This window comes from Conger conger, chromosome 6 (genome assembly GCF_963514075.1).
Source record: "Conger conger chromosome 6, fConCon1.1, whole genome shotgun sequence".
Taxonomy (NCBI): Eukaryota; Metazoa; Chordata; class Actinopteri; order Anguilliformes; family Congridae; genus Conger; species Conger conger.
Window position 1 is genome coordinate 15,432,257 of NC_083765.1, and position 15,516 is coordinate 15,447,772.

Here is a 15,516-nt window from a genome sequence, read left to right on the forward strand (position 1 = left end):
TTATTCACGTTTCCATGGTTCCTCCTCAACAAGAGAGTACTCTGCAGTGGAGCCATTTGCGGTTACCTGAAAGCAATTATCAGGAATATCTGACCAAGGCACTGTCAAATGAATCTATATTTTATATTATTCTACAGTTTGGAGCAGAGAAACTCTCATTGGAAAACAATGAAAAATTTGTCCCTGAAATTTTCTGCACTATTTCAATGACTTTGTTATTGACACAAATGGGCATATCCTCAGTAATTATTGCTTTATCATATACTTTATTTTAAATATTATGTCAGAAGTTATTTTTTACTAAATTAGTTAGCCTTGCATAATATAGATTCTCTGCTCCAATACATACGGGTGAAATTATAAGTGAAAGGTTTTGGGGACACCTGAGCTACAGCTAGAACATAGGGGTCGAGCTATCACACGACGGTTTCAAGAACGATCACGGCAGATGCTTAGAAACAAACAAACCCACTACTTTAGGCATGAAATAGAACACACACATGCTTTCCACAAACGCCATAGTTCATAGAACAAGTATTTTTAAAAGTTGGCTTAAGTTCATACAAAATACTTAAGTCTATGCAATAACATAATTTGGTCAAAAAAAGGGTAAACTCTTGTAAACAATGATATGTATACTGGACCAAAACATACACAACAGTAAGAGAAGAACAGAGGAAATAGCAGCCTTTATGTCCCCCAAAATCCATAATGTGACAAACCATTAAAATGAATCTATCTATATGTTTTGAGTATAATTTGCCACTTCACAAAATGAATGCCCGGATGAAATTTTTTTTGGTATGGCCTGTTATTAAATCCCTTAAGCCCTGCAGGTACTAAGTATGAGCAGATATGACACTGGTACTACAGAATCATTTGGACTAGCCACTCCAGTCAAGGCCAGGTTGACAAGATCATTCAAGATTTCAGGCATTTAGGCATGTATTTCATTTCATTTGACAAACGTTATATGACTGTACTGTATTTTGGAAATGGTTTACTGCTTCATAAATATAATGGGATGAGGGCTGTTACATGGCTCCCCCCTGCTAACACACTGTCACTGTGTTCACTATGCCCCAAGATCTGTTATTGTAGCCTGTCTGCCATAGCGCCAACGGGGGCCATTAGCCCTGCAAGCCAGCACACAAGTGACTATAGTGTTGCCCAGGGAGGGACTGGTTCAGGTTGTCCATATCTTATTGCACATCAGCATCTCTCCTCTTGCTGATTGGGCTCTTGCAGTCTGCCTGTAATCTATCCGTGCCAGCTGCACTTGAAGTATACTCTTTATACAATTATTCTGCAGCTCTGTTAAGCAGTACAGTTGAAAGCATTTGCTTCAGATTATATTACAGAACTATCTACAGTATGCTCTGCTGAATTAAGAGGGTGTTGCAGAAATGGACCAATGAATGAGGAGAAGAACATATAAAAACAAACTGAGGGCTTGATATACTATGCAAGATTAATTAAGAATCCCTTCATCTTTGCTGGTCCACACATACAAATAATTTGTCAACATATCATTGACATTTGGATATTTTTTTACAGAGATTCTTTGTAGATTAATATGGACTGTTTTAGAGAGACTGCTTTATTTACTACATAAGATAGATATGGTAAGGAATTAAAAGCAAATAAAGCCATAGAAACAAAAGTAGCAGAGTTCCACATACTGTTAATTGTACAGTTGGGACAGATACTTGATTAATATTGTCTGGGGAAATGGGGTGGTTTAATCTCTCCTGGAGGGCAAATCCTTATGCCCACAAAGAGAGATTCAATAGGATTCAGAGAGTGACCCATGTTCACCTCCCTGTAAAGAGGAACATATGAATATTGGGGAATTTACTGATGTTTAATTTGTTTATATGAGGACATTTATTACATTTTAGCATCAGAAATTATTCCTATATTAGGAATTATATAGGGAATTATATAGGGCTATATTTTTATTGTTGCAGACCAATGCCTCCCTGAGCTTTTCTTGAAAGTCCTGTGACAGCAGTTTTTAATATTTTGCTCCAGGGAAATGGCATTCACATTCTTTTAAAATGGAGATGAAAGTATAATATCGGCATGGCACAAAAACTGCTATTCCACTTGAGTGAACGATAAGGAAATGTGTTCATATTTATTTTTGAGTAAAAAAAATTAATCTAAATATGTGTATTTATTCACATTAACATTTAAACATGCAGAAACAGGTGCAAATAAAGGTGGAGCAGGCATGGCAAATATTGCTATATACAAGTCTCTATATCTGTTAGACTGAAATGTACCTTGCACTCATCTAGCAGGACTGAGTTGTGAGTGGCATAAACACACTGGTTGGTGTTGTTCTCATGGTGGTTCTTCAGATCATCATAGTAGAACTGTGCCTTATCAATCTCAATGTCATCCAACTTCGTCTGATTTGAGTCAAGGGAGTCCAGCTCCTCTTTCGACAGATGGTACACGATGCCCGCACCGAAGGAGTCACCCACTACATTGACAGAGGTTCGGAACCGATCCCTATTTAAAGAGTGGGATAGGGGAGACACACACATATTTACAAGCAAATTGGTAAGTTCTAAGGGACAACCATTAGGCTTTAATATATTGTGCAATATGTTGAGATTTAGATGCCCTTTTGTAGAATCATTTACATAATGTAAATTAATATGACATTTTATTTTGATAGTTCTCTACTTCATAATGTCCCGAAAGAGCAAGCTCTCCTGACAAGTTGCATTTCACATGAATTGTGATTGTGATTGTGAAATACACTCAGGGAGCAATTTATTAGGTTGTTTATCACTGTACACCAGCTTGTTAATGCAAATATTTAATCAGCCAACCATGTGGCAGCAACTAAATGCATAAAAGCATGCAGACATGGTCAAGAGGCTCAGTTCTGCAAGCAGAAACGCATTGTTGGTTGAAGGTGATAGTAATGGAAATAACCACACATTACAACGCATCCTAACTCTAAGTAGATAAGCTACAGTAGCAGGAGAGTTAATAAGTCTAAATTGTATGTGCTTATGTGTGTGTGTGTGTGTGTGTGTGTGTGTGTGTGTGGTTGTGTGTGTGCGTATTTGTGTGGTTGTGTACGTGTGTGTGTCTGTGTGTGGTTGTGTCTATGTGTGTGTGTGTGTGTGTGTGTGTGCTTGTGTGTGCGGGATGAATGTACTCACAGAAGCCAGTCCACAGCCACCAGCAGGCTGATGTCCTGAGTGGGCAGCCCCACAGCAGTCAGGATCAGGAGCATGGTAACAAGCCCAGCACTGGGTATACTGGCTGCCCCAACACTGGCCAGGGTGGCCGTTAGACTGTGGGCAGGAGCAATACAGTACAGACATCATGAGCAATGCGTCAGACTGTAGAAGGATAATAATCAATGTTAAAATATATAAATGGCAGAAACAGAGCAGAGTTTGTGTGAACAACATCAGAATAACATTTTAACGCTCCCAGGTGTACTGCTTAAATGCCAAAAGACAATGGACCATAAGTGCAGCAATAACATGAGTGTATTTATTCAACTGAAGTCTGTCTATCCAGTGAAATTAAGGGGATAATAACAGTGGAGAAATGGTAATATTCGGGACTTGCAGATATGAACACAGTAAAAAAAAGACTAACCTGACTGTGACAATCTGACCGCCATCTAAGTGGATACCATTCATTTGCGCAATGAAAATGGCAGCCACTGCCTCGTAGAGGGCTGTACCATCCATGTTGATGGTGGCACCAACAGGTAGCACAAAACGTGTTACCCTTTTATCAATGCCCAGGTTTTCCTCCAGGCACCGGAATGTGACGGGCAGTGTCCCAGCACTGGGAGAGAAGAAGGGATACGGGGAGTTCCAGGAAAGGAGCAGACAAATAAGAAGATAGACATCAGTGAATTCTGCATGTTCTCCTCAAGGGGTGTATTATACACAAGCCTTCTTTACTTAGGCAGGTTGTGCAAACTGAAAATATTAAATTCACACTTAAAAAATGAAATTACTGGTATGCATCTATAAGAAAAAATGTATGAAATATATGAGATATTTTAAAAACTAACACATACCACCACAGTATTATGAATTCTATTGTATTTCACAGTATCACAGCACAAATGCACTGTGCTATAAACATTGTGTGTATGAATCTTGTGATCTCCCTCCAATTACATTGCTAATCCTCTATTAATAATTCATATTAAACTATTGTACAGAAATCCAGAGTGTAATGGAAAAACAAGCAGTCCTATACCTACAGTATGCAAGAGAAAACATAATACACTGTAACCTCCTGAGACCCTGCGTCCTCAAATAAGGACATCAAATTCTGGTTCCCTGAGCTCTAGGCAGTATTTCTCTTAACATAAGAGACATTCAATTCAAATGAAATAAAGCGTATTTTCACAGCAACATGTTTTTGTCATCCAAGCCACTTGTATTATGTCAAAATGTGTCCTTAGCACTTAAACGTTGTTTCTCCTGGGTATTAGGAGCTTAGGAGAGCGATGACACAGGAGAAGCCCCTGTACCTAGAAGCTGTCCCCAGAGCAGTGATCCACGCCTGGAAGATGCCCATAAAGAAAGTGAAGGGGTTTTTCCTGACGATGACAAAGTAGATGAGAGGCAGAAAGATGCCACCATGAATGATGAGTCCCACGATCACTGTCACCATATACATTCCCAGCTGCCGTGCCACCATCTCAAGATCTTTGATGGATATGATCTTTCCACAGATCAGGCAGGCGATACCCAGTGGTGAATACCTGTAAGAAAATAAACACATTTTTATTTTCAAAAAAGATATGGAGTATACTTGCACCGTTTTTGCAGTGCTTTCAACCCAGTGTACTGTAATTTCCATGATTTTGTTTTATTGAAAAACAGCTTAATCATATTCCAAATCCTGGAGGCAAACATTACACTAGAATTGGTCTGAAATAATATTTTGTGTGACCGGTCAAATGGGGATGGGTATGTTTCATTATCCAGTTGTTTGGACCTTAGCTTTACGTGCTTTGCAAGAAGATATCCAGAAGGAAAGATCAACATACAGAAGGAAAGACCAACAGAACTTTGCACTGCATTGCATTGACACTTCCATTATTGCCTAGAAATATCTGGAGTAATCAAGATCTCTCACCAAGGAGAGAGTAACTATAACTTCCTCTGTATGTAAACTAGCTATGAAAGTTTTATCGGTTTAATAATGTTCTTTTTTAAGTCTGTCAATGTAATTCATTCAATTCCAAATTGTGCCATACAGGAAGAGACCAAAACAAGAAAATAACATGTCTATTGCCAAGGATGGCAAGGGCTGGAAAAATGTAATTGGCCTCAGGGTTGCTCAGGGAGAAAGGGCTTTACATTAGAGGCTATTCCCTTCCATAATGTTCAGTCATGAGTCAATCAAATGGCTGAAGTCAGCTTGTGATCATCATGGAACACCTGCATTAGTCGCACAGTTGAAAATCACTGACCACATGACCATGGTGACCAGCCTCATGACGATCTCATTTAAGATGCTGAAGAAATCCAGCATCAGCCTTGCCTTCTCCCCCATCCTCCCCATGCATATCCCAAATGCAATGAAGAATCCAATCAGGCCTAGAATAAAATAAAAACACAACGCAAACACAAAAAATAATATAATTTTAACATTTCTGTGATATTATATTAATTTATTCAAATTTATTAGAAATGAAATATAGCTGCCCATCCAAATTTTTCCAAACATACACCTAGCAGAGTTCACAATAGGAATTTTACAAATTATAAGACCAACACAGAAAAATTTGTATAAACAACAACTCTAATTAAATATGTAAAGAACTGTCAAGTCTTTAGTATTATAAACATTAGTCAGTCCATCAGCTTTAAAATGTGTTTTTATTCATTTTATACATGCTAAATAAACCACACCTAATACGTTCATTCCACCCTTGTATTGAAAGGACTTTTTTACAACGATCACAGGCTGAGGTGGAGCTTTTGATCCACCAAGAAGAAAATCATCCATGGTACTGTTCCCATCTTCGGTGTAATCTGGAATCTCCTCTACTTTCTTTGAGACTGTTTGAATCTATGAGAATGTAGAAAAAACAGAAATAAGATATTTTACATTTTTCAAGTTGAGAATTGGCTTTAATGTACATTGTCTTTAAGAATGTATGAAGTTTACAGAACCTAACCTGCTGAAAACAAGCCTGGACCAGATTCTCTGGGAAGAGGTTCCTGATAAGGTCCAGGAATGCGTCCAAACTCGACACCTCATCATTCTTGTGTCCCTGCCCCAGACGGGCCTTCAGTTTTGGGTTTCCTGGGTGAATGGCCAGTACCAAGATCACGCCCAGTACGGCTGCGATGATTGTGGTAGACATGTAGTAGATCATGGCCCTGGAGCCTAGACGTCCGCTAGATTTAGCATCTAATCCCGCCAGTCCTGCATGAAATGCATATGTGAGGGCCATTCAGATGCTACTATACTTGTTACCATGTTATACTCTGAGCAACTAGGGTGGGAGAGTCACTCCTACAGTATGTATGACAACTCAGTTCTGCAAATTATCTGCTCATTTTTACCTCAGAAAAAAGAGAATCAGACCAATATTTAAATATTTTTAATAGTAATTCCTGTCCAAAAATACAAATATAGATGTGATAACAGTTCTACAAAGACATACTTCTCAATAGAATTGGCGGTTTGTACATATTCATTATGAACCAGAAGAAAATAGTCCTCAAAATGGCAATTATCAACAAGGACATTTTTTTTGGACATTTGTAATGAACAAATATTTTGACTGGTATTTTCATTTTAGACAAAAATGTACCTATTTTATGTGTCATTATTATTTTATCAGTGATTTACACTGTACCTGTGATTAAACTGGATATGATGAGAGGCAGAATGATCATCTTCAACATCCTCATGAGAATGTCTCCAGGGAAACCAATGATCATTATGACATCAGCAGGCAGAGGAGAAACATAGCGCAGGAGCATTCCAGAAACAGACCCCACAACCACACCTGTAACCAAGAGAGAGTGCACCCATGAACTACACCTATACTGGATGTATGTGCAATTCAAGAATTACTACTTCCAACTGCAGTGGTGTGCAAAAAAGGCTTTTACAATTAATATCTAAGTGAACAGAAGCGAATCTGAAGTTAAACATGACACATTTCTTCAAATTTTAAGGCAAGATTACTTTTTAATTTGAATTCTTTACTATTTTTAAATTATAAAAAAGACCCTGTGCAAAAGTTTGGGAACCCTGTCAGTTAGTACTTTGTAACTCCTCGCACAGCTGGTAAATGTTTCCTTTTGCCAGCTATGAGTCTTTCAATTGTCGCTTTTGAAATTTTTTCCCATTCTTCCAGGAAGAACACCTCTAGCTCAGAAATAGTCTTCAGCCATATTTGAGATCTCTCCACAGATTTTCAATAATATTCAAGTTTGGGGACTGTAGTGGCCATTCCAAAACCTTCACCCGTCTTGCCTGCAGGTACTTCATGGTTGATTTCGAGGTATGCTTTGGATAACTGCCTTGCTTCAATGTCTGGACTGACCTTCGTATATTAGCCTTTACAATTTCTTGGGATTTCGTGGAATCCATTCTTCCTTCCACTCACACACTATCCCGTGTCCCCAGCTACCACACAACCCCAAAGCATAATGGATCCACTGCCATGCTTACCAGTTGGCAATGTGTTCTTCTCTACAAAGGCTTCACCCTTTTTTCTCCAAACATACCTTCTTTGGTGGCATCCAGAAAGTTCAATTTTGGTTCCGTCAGTCCAAAGCACATTGATCCAAAAGGCTTCAGGCTTCTCAATGTTTTATTTTGCATACTTCAGACACTTAAAAACATTTTTGAGGTCATTCTTTCTGACAATTCTGCCATGTAGGTCTTTGTTCTTTAAAGTATGTTGTACTGTTGTCCTGTGAACAGTCCTGTGTCTGCTACTCCTTTTTGCAGTGATGTATGGGTGTGATTGTTTTTTGTAGCTTTCTCCTCCTTGACGAAAATGAACCATCTTCTTTCTGAAATCCTTGGACAACTGTTTAGAGGAACCGTGGTTGTTAACATCTTACGTTGGATACATAAGAAGGCATGGAGTGACTTCAGAATAAAAAGTTCAGCACTAGAATTATACTCACCTGACTCATTGAAGCCATAACAAATAAATCATCTGAGTCTGGGCCTTAGTAATCATCTTTTTTAAAAGTAAGAAAGAATAATCCAAAAGGGTTCCCAAACTTTTTCACAGGGCCATTTTCTTTTTTATATATAATTTATTAACAGTAAAATATATATATATATATATATATATATATATATATATATATATAATTTTTATATATTATAAAGTTTTGCATCCCACTGTTGCTGTCCACCAGTTGATCTGTACAGCCACTGTACTGGAGGACAGAACAGCTGACATTGATACAACGGATATGCCTAATTGGGTGATCCCACGGCCAATTATAGTTCAATTCAGGCTCAATTCTGCATTTTGGATGAATATTTCAGCGTAATTCACTACTGATGAGACCCAGCTTGAACAATCATTAAGCATTGTATCCATCCCCTTAAGACCAGGGGGTACTGACCCAGAATTGTAAGTGTGAGAAGCATGTTTTGGTGCAGCTTCTGGCAGATGCCCCAACACATGGGCTCAGCCGGGAGGTCCACAGGCTCCAGGTGGCTCTCGTGCATCCTGACCTCCACCTGCTTGGGCATTGTGTTGGCACTGACACAGCGGAGGAGAAAATTTGTCCGTATTTATTTGTCCATAATTTATAAGTACATTTTATTTGGATTAACTGCTTTTCCATTGCCCTCTCACATTTCCACATTAGTAATGGGCATGTGCTTCCTCACATAGTTTATTGCACTGTACGCCATTATGTACGACATGTAAAGCTGGATAATGTGGGCAACAAATGCATGAAAACATTTTTTAAATCTAAATTAAGCATAGCAGTTTCAAGATTACAGCAAATAAATATGAAGGTCTTGAATGTGACTGCTTAGTTTCCTTTTATCTGTGCTACTTAGAACCCAACAGATGGAAGAGTGACATTAGGTTGATGATTAAAAAGGCCCTGCCTCTAAAACTGACTTTTTAAACGAATAAGCTGAAATCAGATTTAAAAGACAGATGCTGCATTTGGATTAGTGCATTGAGACTTACTTGTCATGGAAGGCAGCATGTTCCAAGTTGTGCATCATGACACAGTATCTGGTAGAAAGAGGCCAAGACCAGAATTTGGATTAATCTTCAGATTATTTATTTTACCAACACTTGCCATCTATTCAAAGATACCCATGAATTTGCCTTTTCGTTGTACAACTGATCTGACAACTGGCATGGAAACTTATATACACACACTTTTAACTTAATTTAAGGTATTGTCTATCCACATTACACATACAGTGCCCTCCATAATGCTTGGGACATAGACCCATCATTTATTTATTTGCCTCTGTATTTTGAGATTTGTAATAAAATAAATGACATGTGGTTAAAGTGCACATTGGCAGATTTAATAAAGATAATAAAGGCCATTTTCATACATATTGGTTTCACCATGTTACAGCAGTGTTTATACAGTCACAACCATTTTCAGGGCACCATAATGTTCGGGACAAAGCAATGTTATGTAAATGACAACAGTCATGTTTAGTATTTTGTTGCATATCCTTTGCATGCCATGACTTCCTGATGTCTGGGACCGATCAACATCATCAGAGTCTGGATATCTTATCTTCAGGTTGTCCTACAAACAATACTAAAACTCATTTCAATGAATGAACAGGAAAATTTGTCAGGAGAAAAGATTAATTTGGTATCAACTGCATATCCGGCGGGGGTTTGGGGCTCTTTGATACCTGGAACCCTTGATGAATTAAAACCATTTCACCAACAATTTAGAAGAAGGGCGAAACATGCAACAAGTAGAAGTAGACACAGAAGCAATTCTCATGATCTATGACAGCTCTAAATCAAACTCACAGAACAACATGACTGTGTTGTTCCCCGTGGGAAAATAATTTAAATCAGGGAGGAAAGATGCAGTATTTCACCACATTTCCCATTCTGCATAATAAGCCATTTGCTCAAAGATGTAAACCCTACAGTACTAGTCAACAAAACTGGTGAAAGACATGGAAATATACATTGAGGAAATCATCAATGCTGCTTTGAAAAGATGGTATGCACATTCAAAGTCATAAAAAGGTGCCAGCACAGCTCTAATTTGGATCTGGCTGTTGAAAACTTTGACTTCATTTGTTGCAGGACACTTATTCCTGAGTTTACGGAAGGGGACAACAGAATTTGTTCTTTTTTTAATATATTAAATACACTCAGTGAGCACTTCATTAGGTTTTTATTACTTAATTTTGAGACTTATTGGTCTTCTGCTGCTGTAGCCTACCCACTTATAGGTTTGACATATTACCACTGTTGTAAAGTATGGTTATTTTTTGCGTTAGTCACCTTCCTGTCAGCTTCAACCAGTCTGGCCCTTCTCCTCTGACCTCTCTCATTAACTACCCTTTTTTTCCCCACAGAACTGATGCTCACTGGAAGTTTTTTGTTTTTGTTTGAGGATTTTTAAACCACCATGTCAGGCACCAACAATCATTCCACGGTCAAAGTCACCATAGATCACATTTCTTCCCTATTCTGAAATTTGGTCTGAAAAACAGCTGAACCTCTTGACCACATCTGCATGCTGTCATGCATTTCGTTTCCGCCACATGATTGGCTGATTGAATATTTGCATTAACAAGCTGGTGTACAGGTCTACCTAATAAAGTGATCACTGAGTATATATCTGAGGTCTGGTCTTTGACCAGTCAAGATTCTTTGCCTGATCTCTTTACGCTGGTGGTAGGGAGGGATGGACCTTTGACCTCCATGCAGTCCAGTGAGTGGCCAGTCTCGTAATCCTGACTCTGACTTTGACGTCCTCTAGTACGTGACACTCTGTCCTCCAAAGCCCTTCAACAACCAGCTGATCTCAGCAGCATCAAATGACGCGCATGAGAACTCTCCACTCAAAACAGACCGTACCTGCCATGTTACCTAATTCTGTTGACCCCTGGTAATTAAATCAGTGTGTGCTGTGATGCAATGTATGTACATTACGGGCAAACTCCTCCCCATTAGTTAGAGCCGTGTTCATGATGCCTTCACCTGGACAGCTTCCTGGTTCTCTGCTAGGGTTCACAAGCAGTGAAGCATTATACTTGAATGAATTTACTACTATTTCATTCAGGAACACAAAAAATTCACCCTAAAATCTGAATATGATGCAAATATTAAATCAGCGGCATAGTGCAAGATATTGTTTAACAATGGCAGATGATTAATAAGGAAGCAAGTGTGAAACAATCACTAAATGAGAATGGAATACAAGTGATTGACAATAAATCAATTATCATCCACACAGAATCCCCATGTCTCTAGAATGGCTAGCAATGTTTCTCAGCAGATCACTTCATACTTCACAGTGCTTTTAGTGTCAGGTCTGAGACTAGTCTGAGTAATCACTGCATGTGTTACATCCACATTGTTATGTTATTTCAATATCTTGGTACGTACTGGTCTTCATTATCAGATGCTCCAGGACCTAAAAGACCACTCGCATATTTCTAAATTCATGGCATCTAATCATGGCATCAGCTTCACCTCTCTTCCCTCCATTGGAATTACATGGTACTGCATGTGATAGATGGCATTTTGAAATATGGCAGGTGGTCTTTATTTTTTTATAGGAAAAATTCTACGGGTCCTGGTGCACCTGTTAAGATAGACGTGATCATGAACATCAGTACATACCAAGATATTTAAAAAACAAAACAATGAGATTACAAGATTTCCATTTTCATTTAAAATATAAACTTTTGCATTCAATTCACTTATGATTGCAATCCACTTATGATTATTTACTTATATAAGTACACATATCATATAATGACATATATAGTGTTTATAGACAGGTTTATAGAGTTTAAAGCATTTTTGCAATGACAAAATCATGCCGGAACTCAGTTTAACTCTATTATTCATTGTCCATGACTACATGGTTTTCCTTAGCTTGCATTTTTTTAAATTAACGTTGAAACAAAGAGAGGAAATAGTACAATGCTTGAATATGGGAACTTTTCTTTGCTTAAGAGGTTATTATTGCATAAGTAATTTACACTGCATTACTCTGACTAAGCCATTGTCTGCCATTTATTGTCCATGCTACTTCAGCATCAGTTTACATGGTAGCCAGCAGTTGCAGGTAGTGAAAGAGTGAAAAGGTAATGAATCAACTTCTGTCTGATACCTGTATTTCCCACACTAATGAGATTTCATCCTGTTTTGCAAACTGGTTAAATTTGGCACTTGCTGTCCCACAGTAATTGCATTGCATAACAGCCCAGACTGCCCAGGAAAGGTCAAGGAGCCATTACAAAGGCGGGGTTAGATTAGAGGCTTGCACAGCTGGGATTTAACGGTCTTTGAGTATGGCCTGTGGGCTTACATCTCAGCTCACAGGTTCAACAGACATATGAATGCTTCACTTTCCTTGCAGTACCAGAGATGCACTAACATCTTACATTCCTAACTGATAGGTGCCGCGTAGATTCACTAGGCACACAACCTCAACCCAGCACAGTATGGTGCTGGATAACTACCTATAATTACAGTACAATGATTCTGCCCTATATGTAAGTAACTGAATTCACTCCTGAATTCATGATGGGTCCATCCAACCTGAGATTATATCTTCTATTTTTGTTCTTGGCTGACTTTCACTCCATACTTAAAAGCTCAACTAACAGGCCCAACAAGAGTGACAATTTCCATTTGTGAACAAGTAAGGCTCAAAATGTGAAGTCACACAAACTATATTCCTCTATTCTTTTCCTATTCTTAAAAAAACATTTCATCAACATTTAGTATTGATAATATGACAGAGCACATGCAATAGGACTAAACAATACAGAATCACTTCATTTCCAAGCTCAACAGTCCATTATGGTGTTTCTCATCTAAATCCGACAATTTTCAACTCAGAAGCAATTCCATTCATAAAAGTTGAGGACTGTACAAACAATAAATGGTTTGACAAAGCATTCTGCTCAATCACAGTCATTATGAAGCCATTTATAGACTACTAACATCAAATAATATCACGGGCATATAATAAATTTGGCAAATGTAACAGGAAGCAGGTTTAATATAAATGCGACAAAGCTAAATGTCATGAGAATCTGCTTACCTGTTTGTGTTGCAGTTTTCAATAGAATGCCACAGTAACTATTTACTCTTCAGCCATTGGCTGCAGGGAAAGACTGGAAAAAGACTGAGAAGATCACAGTTTATCCATCCACCTTTTAATTCAGGACCCTTGAAATGTTTTACCTCCCAGAACATGTGCTGTTAATAACTGAATATATGCGCTGACACAGCACTGTAACAGACCAGCTGTGCAGTCTTTAAATCCAAATGGAAGAAATTCACCAATACCAAAGGAAGACTCAAGATAATGTATGCATTTACCCAGGCAGCCCGGTCCGAGTGTGGGTGCCAGAGAAATGAACCATCTCCAAGCTTTGCACCGGACTCTCCGAGGGTGGAGTCACTGACCCAGCTTATGTGTAAGCAGCAAAGGACAATCCCTGTTGCTCCTCTTCTAATCCCAGCGAAAAGCATGTTCGCCAATGTGTTCTGCTGCTCTCTGAAGTAGACTGGGTAAAAATAATGAGAGTATGCTAATCTCTGTGTGTACAATAACATATGCAAATGCACATCTACTGGTTGAAATAATGTGACACACAAACAAATTAAAAAACTTGGAATCACCAAGCGGCAAAATACAATGGAAATGTATCCAGTCATGCCCAAATAGTTTAATCATGGTTTTAATGTTCATGTACAGATACTAAGAACAATATGTGTAAATCAGCTATTAATTCTAACATTGTTATAGTTCTTATTCATTGTATTAACTGCCCCTGTTTTTCAAGCAAAGGCAGAGGATGGTATTTTCCCATCCCCAAAGCCTCGGTGTAAACGAATTACCCCTTAATTCTGGGTTTAGGGGGAAGTGGTAGTTATGTAACTGAGCATATACCGCATCTGGTAGAATAACATCACTGTGAATTATCATAGATGTGTCATAATAAATCAGTCTCATTTATATATACAGACAATAGAGAGGGTTTGGAAATACTGCAAAGACTTCAGGAGCTTATACTAGAAAAGTGTCACTTCAGCCTCGTAAAATCCCTATCATAAAGAATTTAGTGAGAATCGATGCAAATATGCATAGAATCACTGTTCACCAAAAACACTGAACACTACTGTCATTAACAGGAAACAATGAATCCATGTGCAGTTAGCCTGTTTTACCCTTTTTAGCAATTATGTATACAGTACAGCAATTACTTTCAATGTACACATTTCCAGCCAATAGGCTGTGATTTCTAAATGCTTAACCCATGTGACGGAAGCGGAGGCCCTAACAACGCTAACCAGTAAACAGGAGCATCCATATAATTACAACAAGGGAGCATGTATTGACTTTAGGAGGTGAGAGACGCTTTGAAAAATAACCCTTTAACTGTCCCACAAGTTTCTAATGAGACTTCTTTTCAAGAAAAATACCATTAAGTTTAGCTTTTCGGAGGTGCAAACCTCATTGGCTTTCTTACAAAAAGGCAATTGCTCAAATTACAAAAACCGCGTAATTACTATTTGTGCGGACGGTTTGAGTGCATCGGGTCATCAGCCAAGGTTCTATGGGGGTGATCTGGGAGCAGTCTAATCCCCACACAGTAGTTCCCAGGCACATGGCTACACAAACATCTCGTGCAGCTCCACACTCACTTTTTTACTGCGCCGGAAAGCATCCCCGGCGTGGCTCCACCTGACCACTGACCACGATTAGCGGACAAGCGTCTAAAATTAACTAATCTTTCCTGAGCTGTTAATCGCACGCGAACATACAGCCCAGAGCACCTTGGACGCACACCGTTAAAAGATATTTAAATGCACCACACAGGCTCAGAACCCGCCCCCCGGCTATGTATAAAAATCAACATTTTCAATCAATGGAATATTTCAACGTTCAAGCATGTTTCAAGCTTACTGCATACCAACTACGTTTAACACATTTTTGAAGCACTGTTTGTTTCACAGTGTCTATGTTCACACTGTCAGTTTTTGTAAGACAACAGTATTTAGCTTCACTTTGTACATAGCCACAAATGACAAGCCTCGTGAGGGACATAAGGAATAGCAGTCATAAGAGTCAGAATTATGAGATCATTTCAACAGATGTTTTCTTCATACTATTACCTATTCATACTTGGTATTCTCCTCACTCTAGTGGCCAAAAAGCGTATTGCAACAGTTAATGAAATGGCATAACCGCAGCAAATACACAATTCTTCAGTGACTTGATGTCTGCTCTTACATCAGTGGTTGAGGACAAGGACAATGCA

The 15,516-nt window shown here is 38.6% G+C and overlaps 1 protein-coding gene across 1 annotated transcript; it reads right to left on the minus strand.

Moving 5' to 3' along the window:
• Positions 1-8,799, minus strand: LOC133130364 (excitatory amino acid transporter 2-like). Its single transcript, XM_061244908.1, is given in 10 exon segments — positions 1-66; positions 2,289-2,520; positions 3,186-3,320; positions 3,634-3,828; positions 4,529-4,762; positions 5,477-5,603; positions 5,919-6,078; positions 6,188-6,438; positions 6,875-7,027; positions 8,616-8,799. Coding segments are annotated over 10 exon segments (1,737 nt in total).
• Positions 8,800-15,516: the final 6,717 nt, after the last annotated feature.